General features: G+C 50.5%; 1 protein-coding gene across 2 annotated transcripts in view; it reads left to right on the forward strand.

The window, feature by feature from the left end:
• The first annotated feature begins 737 nt into the window (after positions 1-737).
• SHQ1 (SHQ1, H/ACA ribonucleoprotein assembly factor) overlaps positions 738-17051 on the forward strand; it is a 69938-nt gene continuing 53624 nt past the window's right edge. Inside the window, exons 1-5 of one of the 2 annotated variants that reach the window (XM_040408224.1) lie at positions 738-779; positions 2711-2864; positions 3443-3507; positions 4068-4190; positions 11001-11152. In XM_040408224.1, the coding sequence (XP_040264158.1) occupies positions 2722-2864; positions 3443-3507; positions 4068-4190; positions 11001-11152 (483 nt within the window). In that variant the 5' untranslated portion in view covers positions 738-779; positions 2711-2721. Of the gene's footprint in view, positions 853-2710; positions 2865-3442; positions 3508-4067; positions 4191-11000; positions 11153-17051 lie in introns of both variants that reach the window. The other variant, XM_040408226.1, reaches the window with a different exon arrangement.

Genomic DNA, 17051 nt, shown 5'->3' on the forward strand with positions numbered 1-17051 from the left:
CTTCCGCATCCGTACTTCCGTTCCGCGGCACCTTTCTAGAAAAGAAAAGGCATTTCTATCATAGTGAAAAATGCGGAACGCACGTGGCTGGCATCCGTGTTTTGCGGACCTGCAATTCAGTTGCTGTGCTTGGTAGCGCCTCAGCTTCCTGAAATAGCTGATTGGCAGGGGGTCCCTAGTGTCGGACCCCCACCAATCAGATACTGATGACCTACTGAGCCGCAGGCCCTCTTTACACCACTTCCTAGTAGGCTTTTTATTTCAGCTTTCGGCCATTTTCAATATCTCTGCTTGCTGTCAGTTAATGGAATTTTCCCCATTTGTACTAAGAAGCTTCAGAATGATGGATAATCTCAGCACGCACAAGCACACTGGTTGATAACTTGATGCAAGACTACAACTCCCAACATGCCCTGACAGCAGCTAGCCATATCCTGCAGTATATAAAGCCTCTATAGCTATATCGTGTCGCGCTCAGGTTGGTTCAGTTGCTATGACAACGACGACGCTTGGTTGGTTGTCACTTTTTATTTACTCCGCCCCCCCTCCGCACGTTCCTTTCCGCCAGTCACAACGCGCCTGACCGCCCCGCCCCATATTGGCAGTCAGCGGCCAATCTCCGCCCGCGGGTTTTCTAATCTAGACTCTCATTGGCTAAGGGGAGGGGACTCGTTGGCCACTCGTCCAATCGGTGAGCTCGTTTTGGTCTCATTCTGTAACACGTGTAGACCCGGAAGTAGGAAACCTTCAGCTCGGCGCGTGTGGAGTGTGTGGCGCAGGTGAGGCTGTTTATACATGGGCTCCGCTCTGTTTACTAGACACAGTAAAGGAGGCGGCTGCACAACCCTGACGGTAAGACCGGGCCCAGCCATGAGGTACCGGGAGCCTGGTGACGGTTTATGCCTCATACCTCAGAGGCGCAGACCGTTGCACATGGGTCCTGAGTAGTTGGTGTCTTCTGCCCAGGCTAGCCATGGTCTGCAAGCTGGGACTGTTGTTGTGGGATGCAAAGGAAAACTGACTTAAGGTGCCCATAGCAACCAATCAGATTTGACCTTTTATTTCTCAGACCTCCTTTGGAAGATGAAAGGTGGAATCTGATTGGTTGCTATCGACAATTAAGCAAATTTTTCACCATTTTTTTTTTTTTTTGTGAGATAATGGTTCTGGAGTCAGCAGGTCGGGCAGTTTATTTTTACTATCAGTACTGCCGGTCAAACCCTGTGAAGGTTGTCTCTGACGGGTACCTAGAATGGCCTCCATTCATGTCAACCATGAGGGGGTCCTACATAGCCCCCTGTTTTGCCCGGACTCTTCCCTATCCTTTCGGCTTGGTTTTGTGTGCCCTGTTAATTGAGTGTATGTACCATAAGCGTCTGCGGATACAAATGGGGGTCATTTATGATTAGAAATACGCCTGTATTAGGCGTATTTCTGGCGCACGTTGCGGCGCAAAGGATATGTGTGCTGCTTTTCCCTGCTCACGCCAGGTCTAAAATTGTGGGCAGTGAAGGGGACGGGCAGGCAGACCCCTTTCAGCGCCTGTTTTAGGCATAGAAAATGGTCTAAATACAGGACAGCAAGGAAGCCGTCTTACATTTAGAACTGGCGCTGGATGTGCCAAAGTTATGGAGAGGCCGGCGCCGCTTCATCACTTCGGCAGATCCACCACCAGCTGAAGGGGCTTTTAAGACCGGTGTTTAAAACCCCATAAAATGACCCTAAATCTAAATGACCCCCATGGCGCTGCTTATCTCGCAGGTTTTGGTGTCCGCCTCCAGAGCGGAATGGAGACGGATCGGAGGCAAACTGATGCATTCTGAGCGGATCCTTTTCCATTCAGTATGCATTAGGGCAAAACTGATCCGTTTTGGACCGCTACTGAGAGCCCTGAACGGATCTCACAAACGGAAAGCCAAAACGACAGCGTGAAATTAGCCTAACCTAACGATCTGATAGAGGGCAAGTTAACCCGCCTGACTCCTATCCCTATATTTTCTATCACGTTGTTTTTGGAAATGCTGCAGGTTTTTTTGCTTTGAAAAAACAAAACAAAAAAACTGCAGCGGAGATTGACCCGTGGCGCGGATTTGAATCCTGCGTCGTGTTCATTTATGCCGCAGGTTTTACCCTTTCCAATGCATTGGGTGAAATCCTTGGCAAATCCACCGCAGAATCCGCAACCCGTCTCCATGTAAAATACAGGTTTTGCCAAAAATGCTGCGGAAAATGAGCACCTGTGGACGTACCATTGGATGTCAAGTGGGCATATCCGTATTACAGCCGCAATTCCCGGCCACACCGTGAGTCCATTGACCCAGACTAACGGCATCGCAGGGATCTGTCAGTTCATGTAGACCCACGGCTGGGCTGGGGTTTATGTAGTATGGATGGTAGAATGTGATTATTACATTCTAGCCCATAGATGTCTGACAGGTGGGGGTCCTGCCTCTCTGGGATCCTCAGCTATGAAGAGAACAAGGAGCCCCCCTGACCCCTATTCTCCGGGTTGGTTAGGCTGCTACATCCAACATAATGAGACATGAATGCATAGTGTGGTGTGCACGCCCGCCTCTCATTCCCTATACCCGGATTCAGCACTGATTTCCCCGATAGGAGTGTGTTTGTGTGTGTGTGTGTGTGTCCCGGTAATATTTTACATAGGAATCCCCCTCTAAGGTCAGTCAGTAATACTCCTATTCTCTTCTAGGGGGATTCACAATGATCACTCCGGCCTTTGACCTCACTCAGGATTCTGACTTTCTCATCATAACCATTAAAGTTCCCTATGCCAGGATATCAGAGGTCGACCTCTACATTGATGGAGATGACTTCAAGTTCTACGCCAAGCCTTATTTTCTCAGGTGACGTAAAAAGGGCAAATAATATTAGTACCAACGGATTGGGATGATGACTACATCCTGCAAAAATTTAGACCTTTTCGGTTCATTTTAGGGTTGTCCATTTCTAATAGAAAAAAAATCAGCAGCTAGTAAAAATACAAAAAAACAAAATGCATGCACTGTCTGCCAAACCAAGTGGGCATGTGTACAGGGACGAACCGCTACTGGATGTGTATGGTCGGCATTAGTGAATTAATGAATTCAGCTTTTGCTGCCTATAAAAGTGAGCAGCCAGAGGGAGACAGAGGCACTTCTGCAGGCTCTAGTAAGTTTTCTGTCTCACCCCAGTGCAGGATTCACAGCCACATGCTGCTTGAGAGATAGGGGGACAGGATCTTCTCTCCACTTCCATCTGTGCTCTGTACAGGAGTCTTTCAGGGACCTGAGAATTAGAGATGGAGCCTGTAGAGGAGAAAACGAGTGCTATGATGGTCAGACCTAGTGCTGCTCCCTGAAATGATAGGTGCACGTTAAGCTCAGATCATTGCATTTTGTCCCGTGCTGGGCGCCACAGCTTCATGATTCTCTTCTGTCTTTAGATTGACGCTGCCTGGGAGGATAGTGGAAGATGGAAAACAAAAGGCCACGTACAACGCAGAAGATGGTAAGAGCAGATCCCATGCTTCATGTACGCCTTGTACATTGCCGATGCTTCCACACACTCATCACTGAGGCTATGTTCACACAATGGATTTTTCGTGTGTATTCCCCGACAAGAACGCGTTCAGATCTCCCGCATGTTAATTTTGACTGCGCTTTATTTCCCTGCTTGCCATTTTTTAAACCACACCACTGATAAAGGAAGTGTCCTGTCCAGTGTTGACTCTGATTCCGTGTCCAGAATCCCCATTTATATTAGGCAGGAATAAAAATCCACTCCAAAACCGCATAAAAAAAATGCCCTGAAAAAAGAACCTGGTGCCGACACTGAAAATACTCTGTGTGAACCTACCCTTAGTGGACAGCTCCACTCTTTGCGGGATGGAATAGTAGAGTCTACTGTACTATTCCATCCTTTTTTGTGGTATATTGGCCTCTGTCTGACTGATGGACCCCTATGGACGCATTTAGGAAGCTTTTCCAGTGAACCCAGCCGAATATTTCTCCATACAGGGGACCTCTCCCCTCTTTGTGATCTGGTACATTATTCTCTTTCCTTCTCAGGTATTTTCACTGTCCAAGTGCCTAAAGAGACCCCAGGAGAGCAGTTTGAGGGCCTGAACCTGCTGACGTCCCTGCTAGCACCTAAGGGAGCACGGACCTGTAAACCTCTGATTGAAGAGATAGGTGAGCGCTTCCCATTCTTAATAATCTTTGTATAGACATCACCTTCTTATGACAGAACCTGATTATGCAGAGATAAGCGGCAATGCATGAAGCACTGCTTATCTCTTCTGTAGCGGAGGTCTGACGCAGATTGGTTTTGCTGGACGTTCCGTCTCGTGTACCAACTGCTGGTGGACTGACATGTAGTGCTGCGTTTCTTTTACAAAAATAAATAAATAAATATGAGGTTCTTCAGCAGCTGCAGTGTGCATTACCCAGTAGTGTGGCCCAGCTGCTGCAGAACAGCGTAATGCACATCTCAGCTGCTGCAGATCTTATTTATAAAAATGAAGCTATTTCAAGTTAATCAATGGCGGGAGATGAATTTTCCCTTTTTCCTCTTCAAAAAGAGGATCTGCAGCAGCTGAGGTGTCTATTATAAGGATTAATGAGCTGTACATTATAAAGAGAATTAAAGAAGTATTGCCATCTCACCCATTCAGTCGTCGCAGGTGGCGATCAGGGTTGCAGAAACAGCCTCAGCCTGCTCGGCTCTGGTCACTGCATATGACAGGTATTCAGATCTTAGCCATGAATGGAACACCCCTTTGAGGCCTCTTTCACACACGCAAGATTTCCGTGTGGGTGCAATGCGTGAGGTGAACGCATTGCACCCGCACTGAATCCGGACCCGTTCATTTCTATGGGGCTGTGCACATGAGCTGTGATTTTCACGCGTCATTTGTGCGTTTTTCACGCAATGCAGGCCCCATAGAAGTGAATAGGGCTGCGTGAAAATCGCAAGCAAGTGCGGATGCGGTGCAATTTTCACGCACGGTTGCTAGGTGACGATCGGGATGGGGACCCGATCATTATTATTTTCCCTTATAACATGGTTATAAGGGAAAATAATAGGATTCTTAATACAGAAAACATAGTACAATAGGGCTGGAGGGGTTAAAAAAAATTTATAAAATAATTTAACTCCCCTTAATCCACTTGTTCGCGCAGCCGGCTTCTCTTCTTTCTTCATCTTTGTTGTGCACAGGAAAAAGACCTGTGGTGACGTCCCTGTGCTCATCACATGGTCTGTCACATGATCCATCACCATGGTGATGGACCATGTGATGAGCGCAGTGACGTCACCACAGGTCCTTTTCCTCACAGATGAAGACAGAAGAGAAGCCGGGCTGCGCGAACAAGTGGATTAAGGTAAGTTAAATTATTTAATAAAAATTTTTTTTTACCCCTCCAGCGCTATTGTACTCTGCATTCTGTATTAAGAATGTATTATTTTCCCTTATACCCATGTTATAAGGGAAAATAATACAATCTACAGAACACCGATCCCAAACCCGAACTTCTGTGAAGAAGTTCGGGTCTGGGTACCAAACATGCTGATTTTTCTCACGTGAGTGCAAAACGCATTACAATGTTTTGCACTCGCGCGGAAAAATCGTTCATGTTCCCACAATGCACCCGCATCTTTTCCCGCAACGCACCCGTGAAACCAGCCACTTTCACACCAGCGTTTTACCTTTCCGCTATTGAGATCCGTCATAGGATCTCAATAGCGGGGGAAAAACGCTTCCGTTTTGTCCCCATTCATTGTCAATGGGGACGAAACGGAATGCACCGAAATGCATTCCGTTCATTTTTGGTTGCGTCCCCATCGCGGACAGAAAAACACTGCAAGCAGCGTTTTTATGTCCGCGATGTGGTGCGGAGCAAGACGGATCACACAATGTTAGTCAATGGAGACGAATCCGTTTTCTCTGAGACAATAGAAAATGGATCTGTCCCCCATTGACTTTCAATGGTGTTTGTGACGGATCCGTCATTGTTATGTTAAAGATAATACAAACGGATCCGTTCATAACGGATGCAGACGGTTGGATTATCGGTGACTAAAACGCTTTTGCTGATCCATGACGGATCCAGCAGAAACACTAGTGTGAAAGTAGCCTTAACCGTTTACCATTTTTCTAGTGTGCAACCTTTCTTTGGACCAGGTTAGTGATTGCCATCTTGCTTAGACTTCGGGAGGTTATTAGGAGGCTGAGAGTCCCACCACAGATTGGCGACACGTGACTCAGCTGGCAGTGCTTGGATCTCCTGCTGTGAGCGAGGCAGACAATGCTGCCGACTGCATATGTGTTTAAAGCTACAGGTGGATCCCAAAAAAAGGACCCAGCTCTTTATGTACGGAGTATCAGCCAGCTGTTATACTGTCTGTTTGCTGCTGTAGCCTTCTTTCTATGTTTCCTGTAGGGTTTGGGGTGGGACAGGGTCCTATCTGGTTTTGATAGTTTACATGTTTTGCAGATAAACTATATAATTCATGTCTAGGGATTAATATTCTGTCTCGGAGAAGCGCGGTGCACTGCAGTTTTCTGCCTATATGATGTTCCCCGAGGGGGGAAGCTTATTCCGCAGGAGTGATTCAGGTGCACACAGCGTAGTAGTGCTGCTCCACTCGCTTCTCCGGAGTCACAGTCTGACCCTAGGGATAGTTAAGGATGGAGACCGCGATTGACTGCAAACTGGCATTAAGCCCCAGGGATATACACAGTGCAGCGCCGCATTTTGCTCGTGCGTAGAAGCGTGCGCTGGCTAAAGCAACATATCAATTGTGCTGCTTAACTGGGGAAGTGGATGCCACCTCTGGGAGAGCCTTCTAGGTGTCGGTTTTGCAGTTCTTGCAGAGAAAATGAAAGTATAGCAATCCATCAAGAATAAGCAGAGCTCCATAGACTGGTCCTGCCGGCTCCGGCTCTACGTTTAATGAAGGGGTGGTACACAAGTGAACGATCCCACTGCAGCAATTGCAACAGTGCCACCAAGTGGCTGAGGAGGGGGATTGCAGGCTGCGTTTTAGGCAAATTTCAGCGAAAACGCAATGAAAGGGTTTTTCCGAGACTTAAAGAGGACCTTTCACTAGAATAAAAAATCTAAACTAAGCATACAGACATGGAGAGCGGCGCCCAGGGATCTCCCTGCACTTACGGTTATACCTGGGCGCCGCTCCGTTCTCCCGGTATAGGCTCCGGTATCTTCATATGTTCGGTTCCACCCAGTTGAGCCTGCCGGCGTCTCCTTCTCCCAGGCTGTAGCGCTGGCCAATCACAGCGCTCCGCTCATAGCCTGAGAGGTTTTTTTTTTCTCTCAGAAAGGGGTCATCTGCCTTTTTCAGACTGATGGTCTATCCCAGGGGTACTCAACTAGTTTTATTAAAGGTCCACATACCAGGGTCTGCAGTCAGGTGAAGGTCCAAGCTGAACGCCAACAGTAAAGATGCCATGCGATCATGTGATACATGCGCGTGGGGCGCTCTGACGTTATAGTGGAGCGCCCCGGGTAAGTCCCAGAATTAGTAATGGCCACATTAGTGCCCCAGTAAGAATAATGTCCCCATTAGTGCCCCCAGTAAGAGTATTGCCCCCCTTCTCTGCTTTTGCAAAAAAAAATATAAAATTTGCATTCACCTGGCTGCGGTGAACATTCGCTGCTGACTGCAAGCTCAGGAACGGTGCTCTAACGTGATGACGTCTTGTAGGTCCTGTCCTGAGCTTCTAGTCAGCAGGGAGTGCTCTCCACAGCGTGAGCAAATGGAGGTGGAGGTACCGTAGGCGTAATATATATTTTTTTTTACTAGCACAAGTAGCGGTGGAGGTAAATGCTGTACTAATGGGCGTTCCATGATGGAAGCGCTCATTAGTAAGGGTACTTTCACACTTGCAGCAGGACGGATCCGACAGGCTGCTCACCCCGTCAGATCCATCTTGCCACTACTTCGCCGTGCCGCTGCTCTGTGCCCATCGACTATAATGGGGATGGGGGCAGAGTTACGGCGCAGCACGGTGAGAGGCCGCCAGACTAAAAGTACTACATGTCCGACTTTTTTTTCTGGCGGCCCCCTCAATATAATAAACATTGGTGGCGCAGTGCGCCCCCCTCAAAATAATAAACATTGGTGGCGCAGTGCACCCCCCCATCACAATAAACATTGGTGGCGCAGTGCACCCCCCCTCAATATAATAAACATTGGTGGCGCAGTGCGCCCCCCCATCACCCCAGTATAATAAACATTGGTGGCGCAGTGTGCCCCCCCATCACCCCAGTATAATAAACATTGGTGGCGCAGTGCGCCCCCCCATCACCCCAGTATAATAAACATTGGTGGCGCAGTGTGCCCCCCCCCCATCACCCCAGTATAATAAACATTGGTGGCGCAGTGCGCCCCCCCATCACCCCAGTATAATAAACATTGGTGGCGCAGTGCGCCCCCCCTCAATATAATAAACATTGGTGGCGCAGTGCGCCCCCCCTCAATATAATAAACATTGGTGGCGCAGTGCGCCCCCCCTCAATATAATAAACATTGGTGGCGCAGTGCGCCCCCCCTCAATATAATAAACATTGGTGGCGCAGTGCGCCCCCCCTCAATATAATAAACATTGGTGGCGCAGTGCGCCCCCCCTCAATATAATAAACATTGGTGGCGCAGTGTGCCCCCCCTCAATATAATAAACATTGGTGGCGCAGTGCGCCCCCCCTCAATATAATAAACATTGGTGGCGCAGTGTGCCCCCCAATATAATAAACATTGGTGGCGCAGTGCGCCCCCCCTCAATATAATAAACATTGGTGGCGCAGTGCGCCCCCCCAATATAATAAACATTGGTGGCGCAGTGTGCCCCCCAATATAATAAACATTGGTGGCGCAGTGCGCCCCCCCCCCCATCACCCCAGTATAATAAACATTGGTGGCGCAGTGCGCCCCCCCCAATATAATAAACATTGGTGGTGCAGTGCGCCCCCCCCCCCATCACCCCAGTATAATAAACATTGGTGGCGCAGTGCGCCCCCCCCAATATAATAAACATTGGTGGTGCAGTGGGCAGTGCCAATGAGGGTTAAAAAATAATTTACTCACCTCCTCCATTTGATCGCGTAACTGCCGGTCTCCAGTTCTTACTTCTTTCTTCAAGACCTGTGGTGACATCACTGAGCTCATCACATGATCCATCACCATGGTAATGGGCCATGTGGAGGTGAGTTAATTTTCTTTTATTATTTTTAACCCTCATTGGCACTTCCCACTGAGCCACCAATGTTTATTATAATGGGGAAGGGGGGAAGGGGGCGCACTGCGCCACCAATGTTTATTATAATGGGGAAGGGGGGGGCGCACAGTGCCACCAACGTTTCTTATACTAGGGGGTGGGGGGGCGCACTGTGCCACCAACGTTTCTTATACTGGGGGTGGGGGGGCGCACTGTGCCACCAACGTTTCTTATACTGGGGGGGGGGGCGCACTGTGCCACCAACGTTTATTATACTGGGGGGGGGGGGGGGGCGCACTGTGCCACCAACGTTTCTTATACAAATACAGGAGGCGGGTGCCGGTATCAAATAGCCGGCACCCGACCTTTGTGACAGGGAGCTGCGATCAGCTACAATTAACCCCTCAGGTACCGCACCTGAAGGGTTAACTCAACTGCAGCTGATCGCAGCTCCCTGTCATAGAGGTCGGGTGTCGGCTATTTGATTCCAGCACCCGCCTCCTGTATTTGTAATACAGGTCGGTTTTCTTCATTGGTGGCGCAGTGGCCACAGCCCCTCCCCTCCTCCTCCTGCCTCTTCTTATTGGCAGCGGCGGGGACAGCAGCAGCACAGGGGGGAGGGAGAGACTCCTCCTGCGCTGCTGAGAACGATCAGCTCCTGTGCCGCCGCTGTATTGAGCAGAGCTGCCAGAGTGTGCAGGAGGAGGAGCGCTACATGTGGAGGAAGCCCTGTCTCACTGCGCTGTGGGACAGGTGGAAGTGCGCCGGTAAGCTCCTCCTCCTGCACGGCACAGTGTGCAGGAGAGGAGCAGCGCTCTGAAGGATGGCCGGGGTCCGGACAACTGGCGGCCGCGGTCCGTATTTGGACCGCGGTCCGCCAGTTGAGTACCCCTGGTCTATCCTTTAGATAGGTGATCAGCTGTTTGAGAAGACCCCCCAGTAGCACCGCATCCATCTGGCTGCGTCCCGTAGGCCAGTGACGTAACGACCATAGGTCACATGGCCTGGGCACACCCCCTCCAGCACCCTCTACACCCTGGCGCCGAATATGTAAATCTTCAGTAAAGGAGACCTCCGCTCTCAGTGGACTCTGACTTCTCCCTCGCTGTGACACTGTGCTATTAATGGCGGATCGCTTCACAGCCAGGGAGAAGGCATGCAGTTTTTGTGAGATTCACCTTCGTAAGAACAGGCAATGTAAAGAATTAATTCTGGAGCCGACGCCAGCTATTATACGTATGGTTATGAGTTGGCGTCTAACCAGTGCAGTGTCTGCAGATAAGACCCTCACTGCCAGGCCCGCCATACACATAGATCTTCCATTGGCTATATTGGTGTTTATGACGGGGCAGATTATTTGGGCAGGACTGATGCCTCTATGTATAGGGCTACACCTATGTGTAACATGTGCCAGCCCAGCGGCTAGGACTGTGACCAGTACTGAATTTGATTGAGCGGGCACAGGTACAGAATGGATGCCTGGCATCATGGACTTGGATTAGGGGAAGACTTTCCCACCAATCCAATTCTGTGCTGCTGGGCGTCCGACCCTCCACCTGCCAGGAGGAAAGCAGTGCTTTTTTATGCCCGCTTGTTCGCTTCTATAATGGCCCCGCCCCCGAGGTACAGAAGCCATGTTTGAAAATAAGCGCAGTGATTGGAGGGCCTGACGTTGCTGAATCCCTGGAAATTAGGAAGAGTTTTATCAGAAGGTCTGTGACAACCATTCATTTCCTTCTCATTTTTATTTATTTTTCTAATTGAGGTTCTGCAAATGAGGCCCTTGAAGACGATGAGGAGGAATTTGACTGGCAGATCGAGCAGACGCCCTATGAAGAGCCGTCCAGCGATGCCACTAATGCACATTGTGGCTATGGGTTTGGGAATTTGCGGGTCGGCGTGTTCGGGCGACTCCAGGTACGGGATGTGTGTGCACAGAATGGCCCTGAATAGGCGTGCCGTGTATGATGGAGCCGCGGTGATGCCGTCCTGATCTGCCAGGCTATATTACCACTCCTCGGTTGTGACATGTCTCAGTAGTTGCTGATTTCAGTCTCTTGATTTGCCGCGGGAAAACATGCAAATTTGGGGGGAAATTTCTGGCGTAAAATTACTTGTAAATTTCAGGTTTCTAATCTACTTTGCATTTTAATTTCTCTTGATTTTAATTTCTTGCCAATTTCAGGATCTCTGCTTGCTTTCAGCGAATGGGAATCTTCTTGTTTGCATCCAGAGACTAAAAATGCAGGTTGTTTGCCAGGATTGGATGCATTGTGGCAAACCCTCTGCCGTGAGCAGGACGAGGCCTGGAGAGGTTCTTAGGTTCCAGATGTAAACAAGAATATTCCCATTCGCTAACAGTAAGAGGAGGAATTAAAACAGGGGGCAATGAATGATGTACATTATATTTGTGCAGTAGTTTGCAACTTTTTGATTTGTTTTTTGACTTTACGAAAGTGGGGTTAGCTGGGAATGGGCGTGGCGTTTGTTGGTTCGGCAAATTTACTAAAACCATGGAAATTGATGCAAATTATAGACGTATAAAACGCCAATCTTAACTCCTTAATGCAAAATGCTGTGCATGTACGGCGGGGGATGCTGTGCCAGAACGCATTTCACCGTACATGCACGGCGGGCTGATCGGGCGGATGCAGGAGCTGTGCCCGCCCGATCACTCCAGGTGTTCGGCAGTCCCTGGTAGCCGGGCCCCTGCTGTATCCGCCGGCATCGCTGTTTGCAGCGATGCCGGCGGATTAACCCCTTCTATGCCGCGGTCAGTGCTGACCGCGACATAGAAGTGGTTTGCAGCGGGTGAAGGAGCGCTGCTGTGGCGGGGACCCGATGTGTGACAGTGCAGCCCGATGCCGTGCAGAGGTTGCCCAATGCCTTGCACGGCATGGGGACCTGCCTTCTACGGGTGCCCAGGAGATCCAGCCTCAGGCCCGGTCTCCTAGGCAACCTGTTAGTGTATGACTCGGTGTAATACACTAACAGGCAATGCATTACAATGCAGATGTATTGCAATGCATTGCAGAGGGGATCAGACCCCCAAATGTTGACGTCCCAGAGTGGGACAGAAATAAAGTTAAAAAAGAAAAAAAATGTGTTTTCAATAAAAAATAAAAGTTTCAAGTTAAAAAAAACAAAAAAGAAAAAAAAACACCCCTTTCCCCTGATTTTATAAATAAAAAAATAGAAAAAGAAAAAACACACATTAGGTATCTCCGCATCCGTAACAACCGGCTCTATAAATATATAACCTGATCCACCCCGTCCGATAGACACCATAAAAAAGTTTAAAAAAAAGCAATTTTTGTCACCTTACATAACTAAAAGTGCAACACCAAGCGTTGAAAAAGGCGTATGCCCCCAAAAATAGTGTCAATCTAACCGTAACCTCATCCCGCAAAAAATGAGCTCCTACATAGGACAATCGCCCAATAAAAAAAAAAACTATGGCTCTCATACTTTTTTTTTTTTTTTCAAAAATGCTTTATGATGTAAAACTTAAACAAACAGAAAATTAGTTATATTTGGTATTGTTGCGTCAGTAACAACCTTCTCTATAAAAATAGCTCATGTTCTAACCTGTCAGATGAACATTGTAAATAACAAAAAATAAAAACTTTGCCGGGAAGAGGGCGTGATTATCTTGACTTGAAGCAAGCAGGCCACGGCCCCCTTGACTTCAAGCATGACGAGAGAAGCGCGCCGGCGGGGGATAAAATAACGTTTTCTGAGCTTTAGCCGCATCGGCCTTCAGGAAGAAAATTGTCAGAAACGCGCTGCTAGCTACTGTCAGGTACTGCTGGCGGCTTGGGATGGTTTTTGGAGGTGACAGGTTCCCTTTAATTCTTGTGGAACACCTAAAGGGTTAATAACGTTTTAACATCCCAAAAAAAGAAAATGTAATTTACAAAATGATCCAAACATGAAGTAGACATATGGGGAATGTAAAGTAATAACTATTATATGAGGTATCTGTTTTAGAAGCAGAGAAATTAAAATTTGAAAAGTTGCGAATTTTTACAAATTTTTGCTTAATTTGGTATTTTTCTTTATAAATAAAAATTAACATTTCTCGCCCATTCCATTGGGGGACACAGACCATGGGTATAGCTTAGGTTATTACTAGGAGGAGACACTATGCAAATAATAAAAAGCCGCTCCTCCTCCACTGGCTATACCCCCAGGCTCCAACAGGAGGACCTCAGTTTTAGCTTAGTGGCGGATAAGGAGGTGACACTCCTGCTCCTGCAGGGTTGTCCCTGTAGTTTTTTCTTCTCCTGTTTGTTTTTTTCTAAACAGAGGACGCAGGGTCGCATGGCGTACCTGGTCTCTCAGTGGAGCGAGCGCCGGGGTCGAATGGACGTCCCCGGCTACCTCCCTTTCCCCCCAGAAGATAAGTGGAACCGGGCTCGACCTGCAGCTCCGGTGGCCTACCAGATCCAGGGTCACCTAGTCCTGCCCTCTATCCAGTGCACTGCCACTCCTTGTGCCAGATGACTGAAGAGGTGACCCCCTGCTGGTCCGGTACAGAGGGTGAAGACTGCAGGACTCGGATAAGTACATCGGCTCTCCTGCAGCTCCCCCTCCCCCCGTGCTTACACTGTGACACGATTGTTTAGGGCTTACCTGTGGATCTGGGAGGGCCGGCTGGTTGAGAGGGAGGAGGGATTCCTTCTTGTTCCCTGCATTCTGGCGGTGGGCGCCATTTTCGGAGCCGGGGTCTGCCTTTTTTCATTGCGCGCGCGCGTTTTTTTTTCCACACAGTTTTTTCGCGAGATCTGTGACGTGACTGGGGGGCTGAGCCTATCGCGTCAGCTCCGGCGCTTCCGCTTTGCCTCAGCGCCTCTCTACGCTTGAATGCTACTCCAGCTCCTCACAGGTCACGGTAGGACAAATAGTGTTCCGCAAAGCTGTAGGAGACCCTGACTCCGGGATTGCCGTCATCATGCCAAGACCTGGGGCCCCCCAAAAATCTAAAGCGACACCTCAGGTCCCACTGGGATCCTGTAAGGTCTGCTGCTTGCCACTATCGGTTACAGGCTCCTGTGACTCTTGCCTTGCCTCGGGACAGGATCATCCACCTCCTCCTCCCCCTCCACCAAACCAGCCCAGTCCCTCCTTCCCCCTTTTCGGAGCCCGCGGAGCCCTCCTGGGCCTCTGCCATAGCTAGGGCGGCCACGGACTTGGCCATGGCCTTTATGGTGCCCCCCACAGAGGACACTCGACCGTTAAGAGGCAGCGTACGCAGCAGCATCCCTCCTCGGATGACTCTGCTTCCCCCCCTCGCCTGGAGGCGTGTTCAGCCTCTCCCTCTCGCAGGGATTACAGGTCTGAAGGGGAAAGGTCCGGCTCGGACGAGGACACAGAGCCGGAACCCTCACCTAAGCTCTCCACCATGGTGGCGGACTTGGTCACGGCGGTATGTGACACCTTTGACATCCAGGGGGAACCTCCTTCTACTAGTAGCCAGGAATTCCCCCTCTTCCATTCCAGATAACCGGAGGCAGTCACATTCCCCATTCATGGTGAGTTCGCCAAGGTCCTTTTCTAAGGCTTGGGAACGCCCTAATCACCGTTTTTTCTGCTACAAGGCGCATGGATACTCTTTATCCTTTCCCGGCAGATAACGTGCAGCAGTGGTCTTCTCCTCCTAAGGTCGGCAGTACTAGTCCTGGACTGGTAATACGGCAATACCAGTCCTGGACGGGTCCGCCCTACAGGACTCCGTTGACAGGCGTTTGGACTCTTTCCAAAGCCATATTCTCTCTGGCGGGCACAGGTCTGCGGCCCGCGTTCGCCTGGGCCTGGGTAGCCAGGGTGCTTTCGGTGTGGTTGCAGCGCCATCATCAGGACCTCGCGGAGCAGGATGCCTCTGCAGACACCCTAAACTTCATCCTCCAGATGTCCCAGGCAACCACATTTCTCTGTGAGGCCTCATTGGACGTCAGCACTCTCTTTGCGCGGATTTCAGCCCTCTCGGTCACGCAGCGCAGGGAGGTCTGGTTGAAGGTCTGGGACGCCGACGCTTCCTCCAAGCGCTCCCTCACTAACCTCCCATTTGCGGGCTCCAGGCTCTTCGGTGCTAAGCTGGAGGAGATTATCTCTGACGCTCCGGGGGGCAAGAGTACACACCTGCCCCAATCTAGATCCAAGCGCGCCTTCAGAGCTCGCCCCTCTGGCTCTAGAAACCAGTCCTTTCGACGCTTCTCCTCCTCCAGGTCTGCGACAGCCCCCTCCTCCGGCGGCTCTCAGGACTCCCGCAAGAAGCCTTCCTTTAAGCCTCAACCTTCCTGGCGCCCGCGGGCACAGTTCCAGGGGAGTTCTGCCCGCCCCGCGGTTCCCAAGCAGTCCTCCGCCTGAAGGGGCGCCCCCCACCGCTTGCGGTGGGGTGCCGTCTGCTCTCCTTTCAGCATGTCTGGAGGACTCACGTTCAAGACGCCTGGGCCCTGGAAATTTTAACTTCTGGTTACAAGATAGAATTCGTTTCCAGACCTCCGGAACGTTTCTTTCCTCAAAGAAGGAGGGATCAGTGCGTCCGGTCCTAGACCTGAAGCTATTAAACAAGTCCCTGCGGGTGCGGAGGTTCCGGATGGAATCCCTCCGCTCCGTTATTGCTTCTCTTCTTCCAGGGGAGTTCCTCGCGTCGGTGAACATCCGGGACGCCTATCTGCATGTCCCTATCGCAGAATCTCACCATAGGTTCCTGCGCTTTGCCATTGGCGACCGTCATTATCAGTTCGTCACCCTTCCCTTTGGTCTGGCGACAGCCCCGCGGGTATTTACAAAGATCTTGGCGCTTCTCCGTACCAGGGGCATATCTCTGCTGCCCTACCTGGACGACATACTGATAAAGGCTCCCTCTCGTCCCCAGGCCGAAGACAGCGTCAGGATCACTGTTCAGACTCTGCAACAGTTCGGCTGGCTGATCAACTTCCTGAAGTCCTCTCTCCAACCTTCCCAGAGGGTGACCTTCCTGGGGATGATTATGGACACTACTGTAGCCCGGGTATTCCTCCCGGATTGCAAGTTCTCACGGATACGGGAGTCTGTGTCTCGCCTTCTGCATTCCCTGGGTCTCTCCATCCGGGAGTGCATGCAGGTTCTGGGGCTTATGGTGGCCTCCTTCGAGGCAGTCCCCCTTTGCCCAGTTTCACACTCTGCCTCTGCAGCAGGCGATCCTGTCTTTCTGGGACAGGACATCGAAGGGTCTGGACTCTCTGATCCGCCTTCCTCCTCGGGTTCGCATGAACCTCCCGTGGTGGCTGTCCCCTCAGAATCTGACTTCGGGGAAATCCTTCCTCCCAATCTCCCGGACAGTCGTCACCACCGATACCAGTCCCCTGGGTTGGGGCAGCGTTTTCCGGGCTCGGACGGTTCAGGGGGTGTGGTCAGAAGTGGAAGCCCGCCTTCCGATCAACATATTGGAGCTCAGAGCAATTTTCCTCTCTCTGTCTCATTGGACCCCCCCCCTCCTAACGGGTCTCCCGGTAAGGATCCAGTCGGACAATGCCGTAGCCGTGGCCTACATCAATCATCAGGGCGGAACCCGCAGCCGGCCGGTGATGCAGGAGGTGAAGAGGATCCTCCAGTGGGCGGAGGCTCACGTTCCAATATTGTCTGCAGTTTACATCCCAGGGGTCGAAGACGGGACGGCGGACTTTCTCAGCCGCAACAGGGTGGATCCGGGAGAGTGGTCTCTGCATCCGGACGTATTCGAGGACGTCTGTCGCTGTTGGGGCCGCCTGGACGTGGACTTGATGGCGTCCAGGTTCAACAACAAGGTTCCCACGTTCCTGGCCCGAGCTCG

The sequence above is a fragment of the Bufo bufo genome, chromosome 9 (genome assembly GCF_905171765.1).
Source record: "Bufo bufo chromosome 9, aBufBuf1.1, whole genome shotgun sequence".
In the NCBI taxonomy this organism is placed as follows: Eukaryota; Metazoa; Chordata; class Amphibia; order Anura; family Bufonidae; genus Bufo; species Bufo bufo.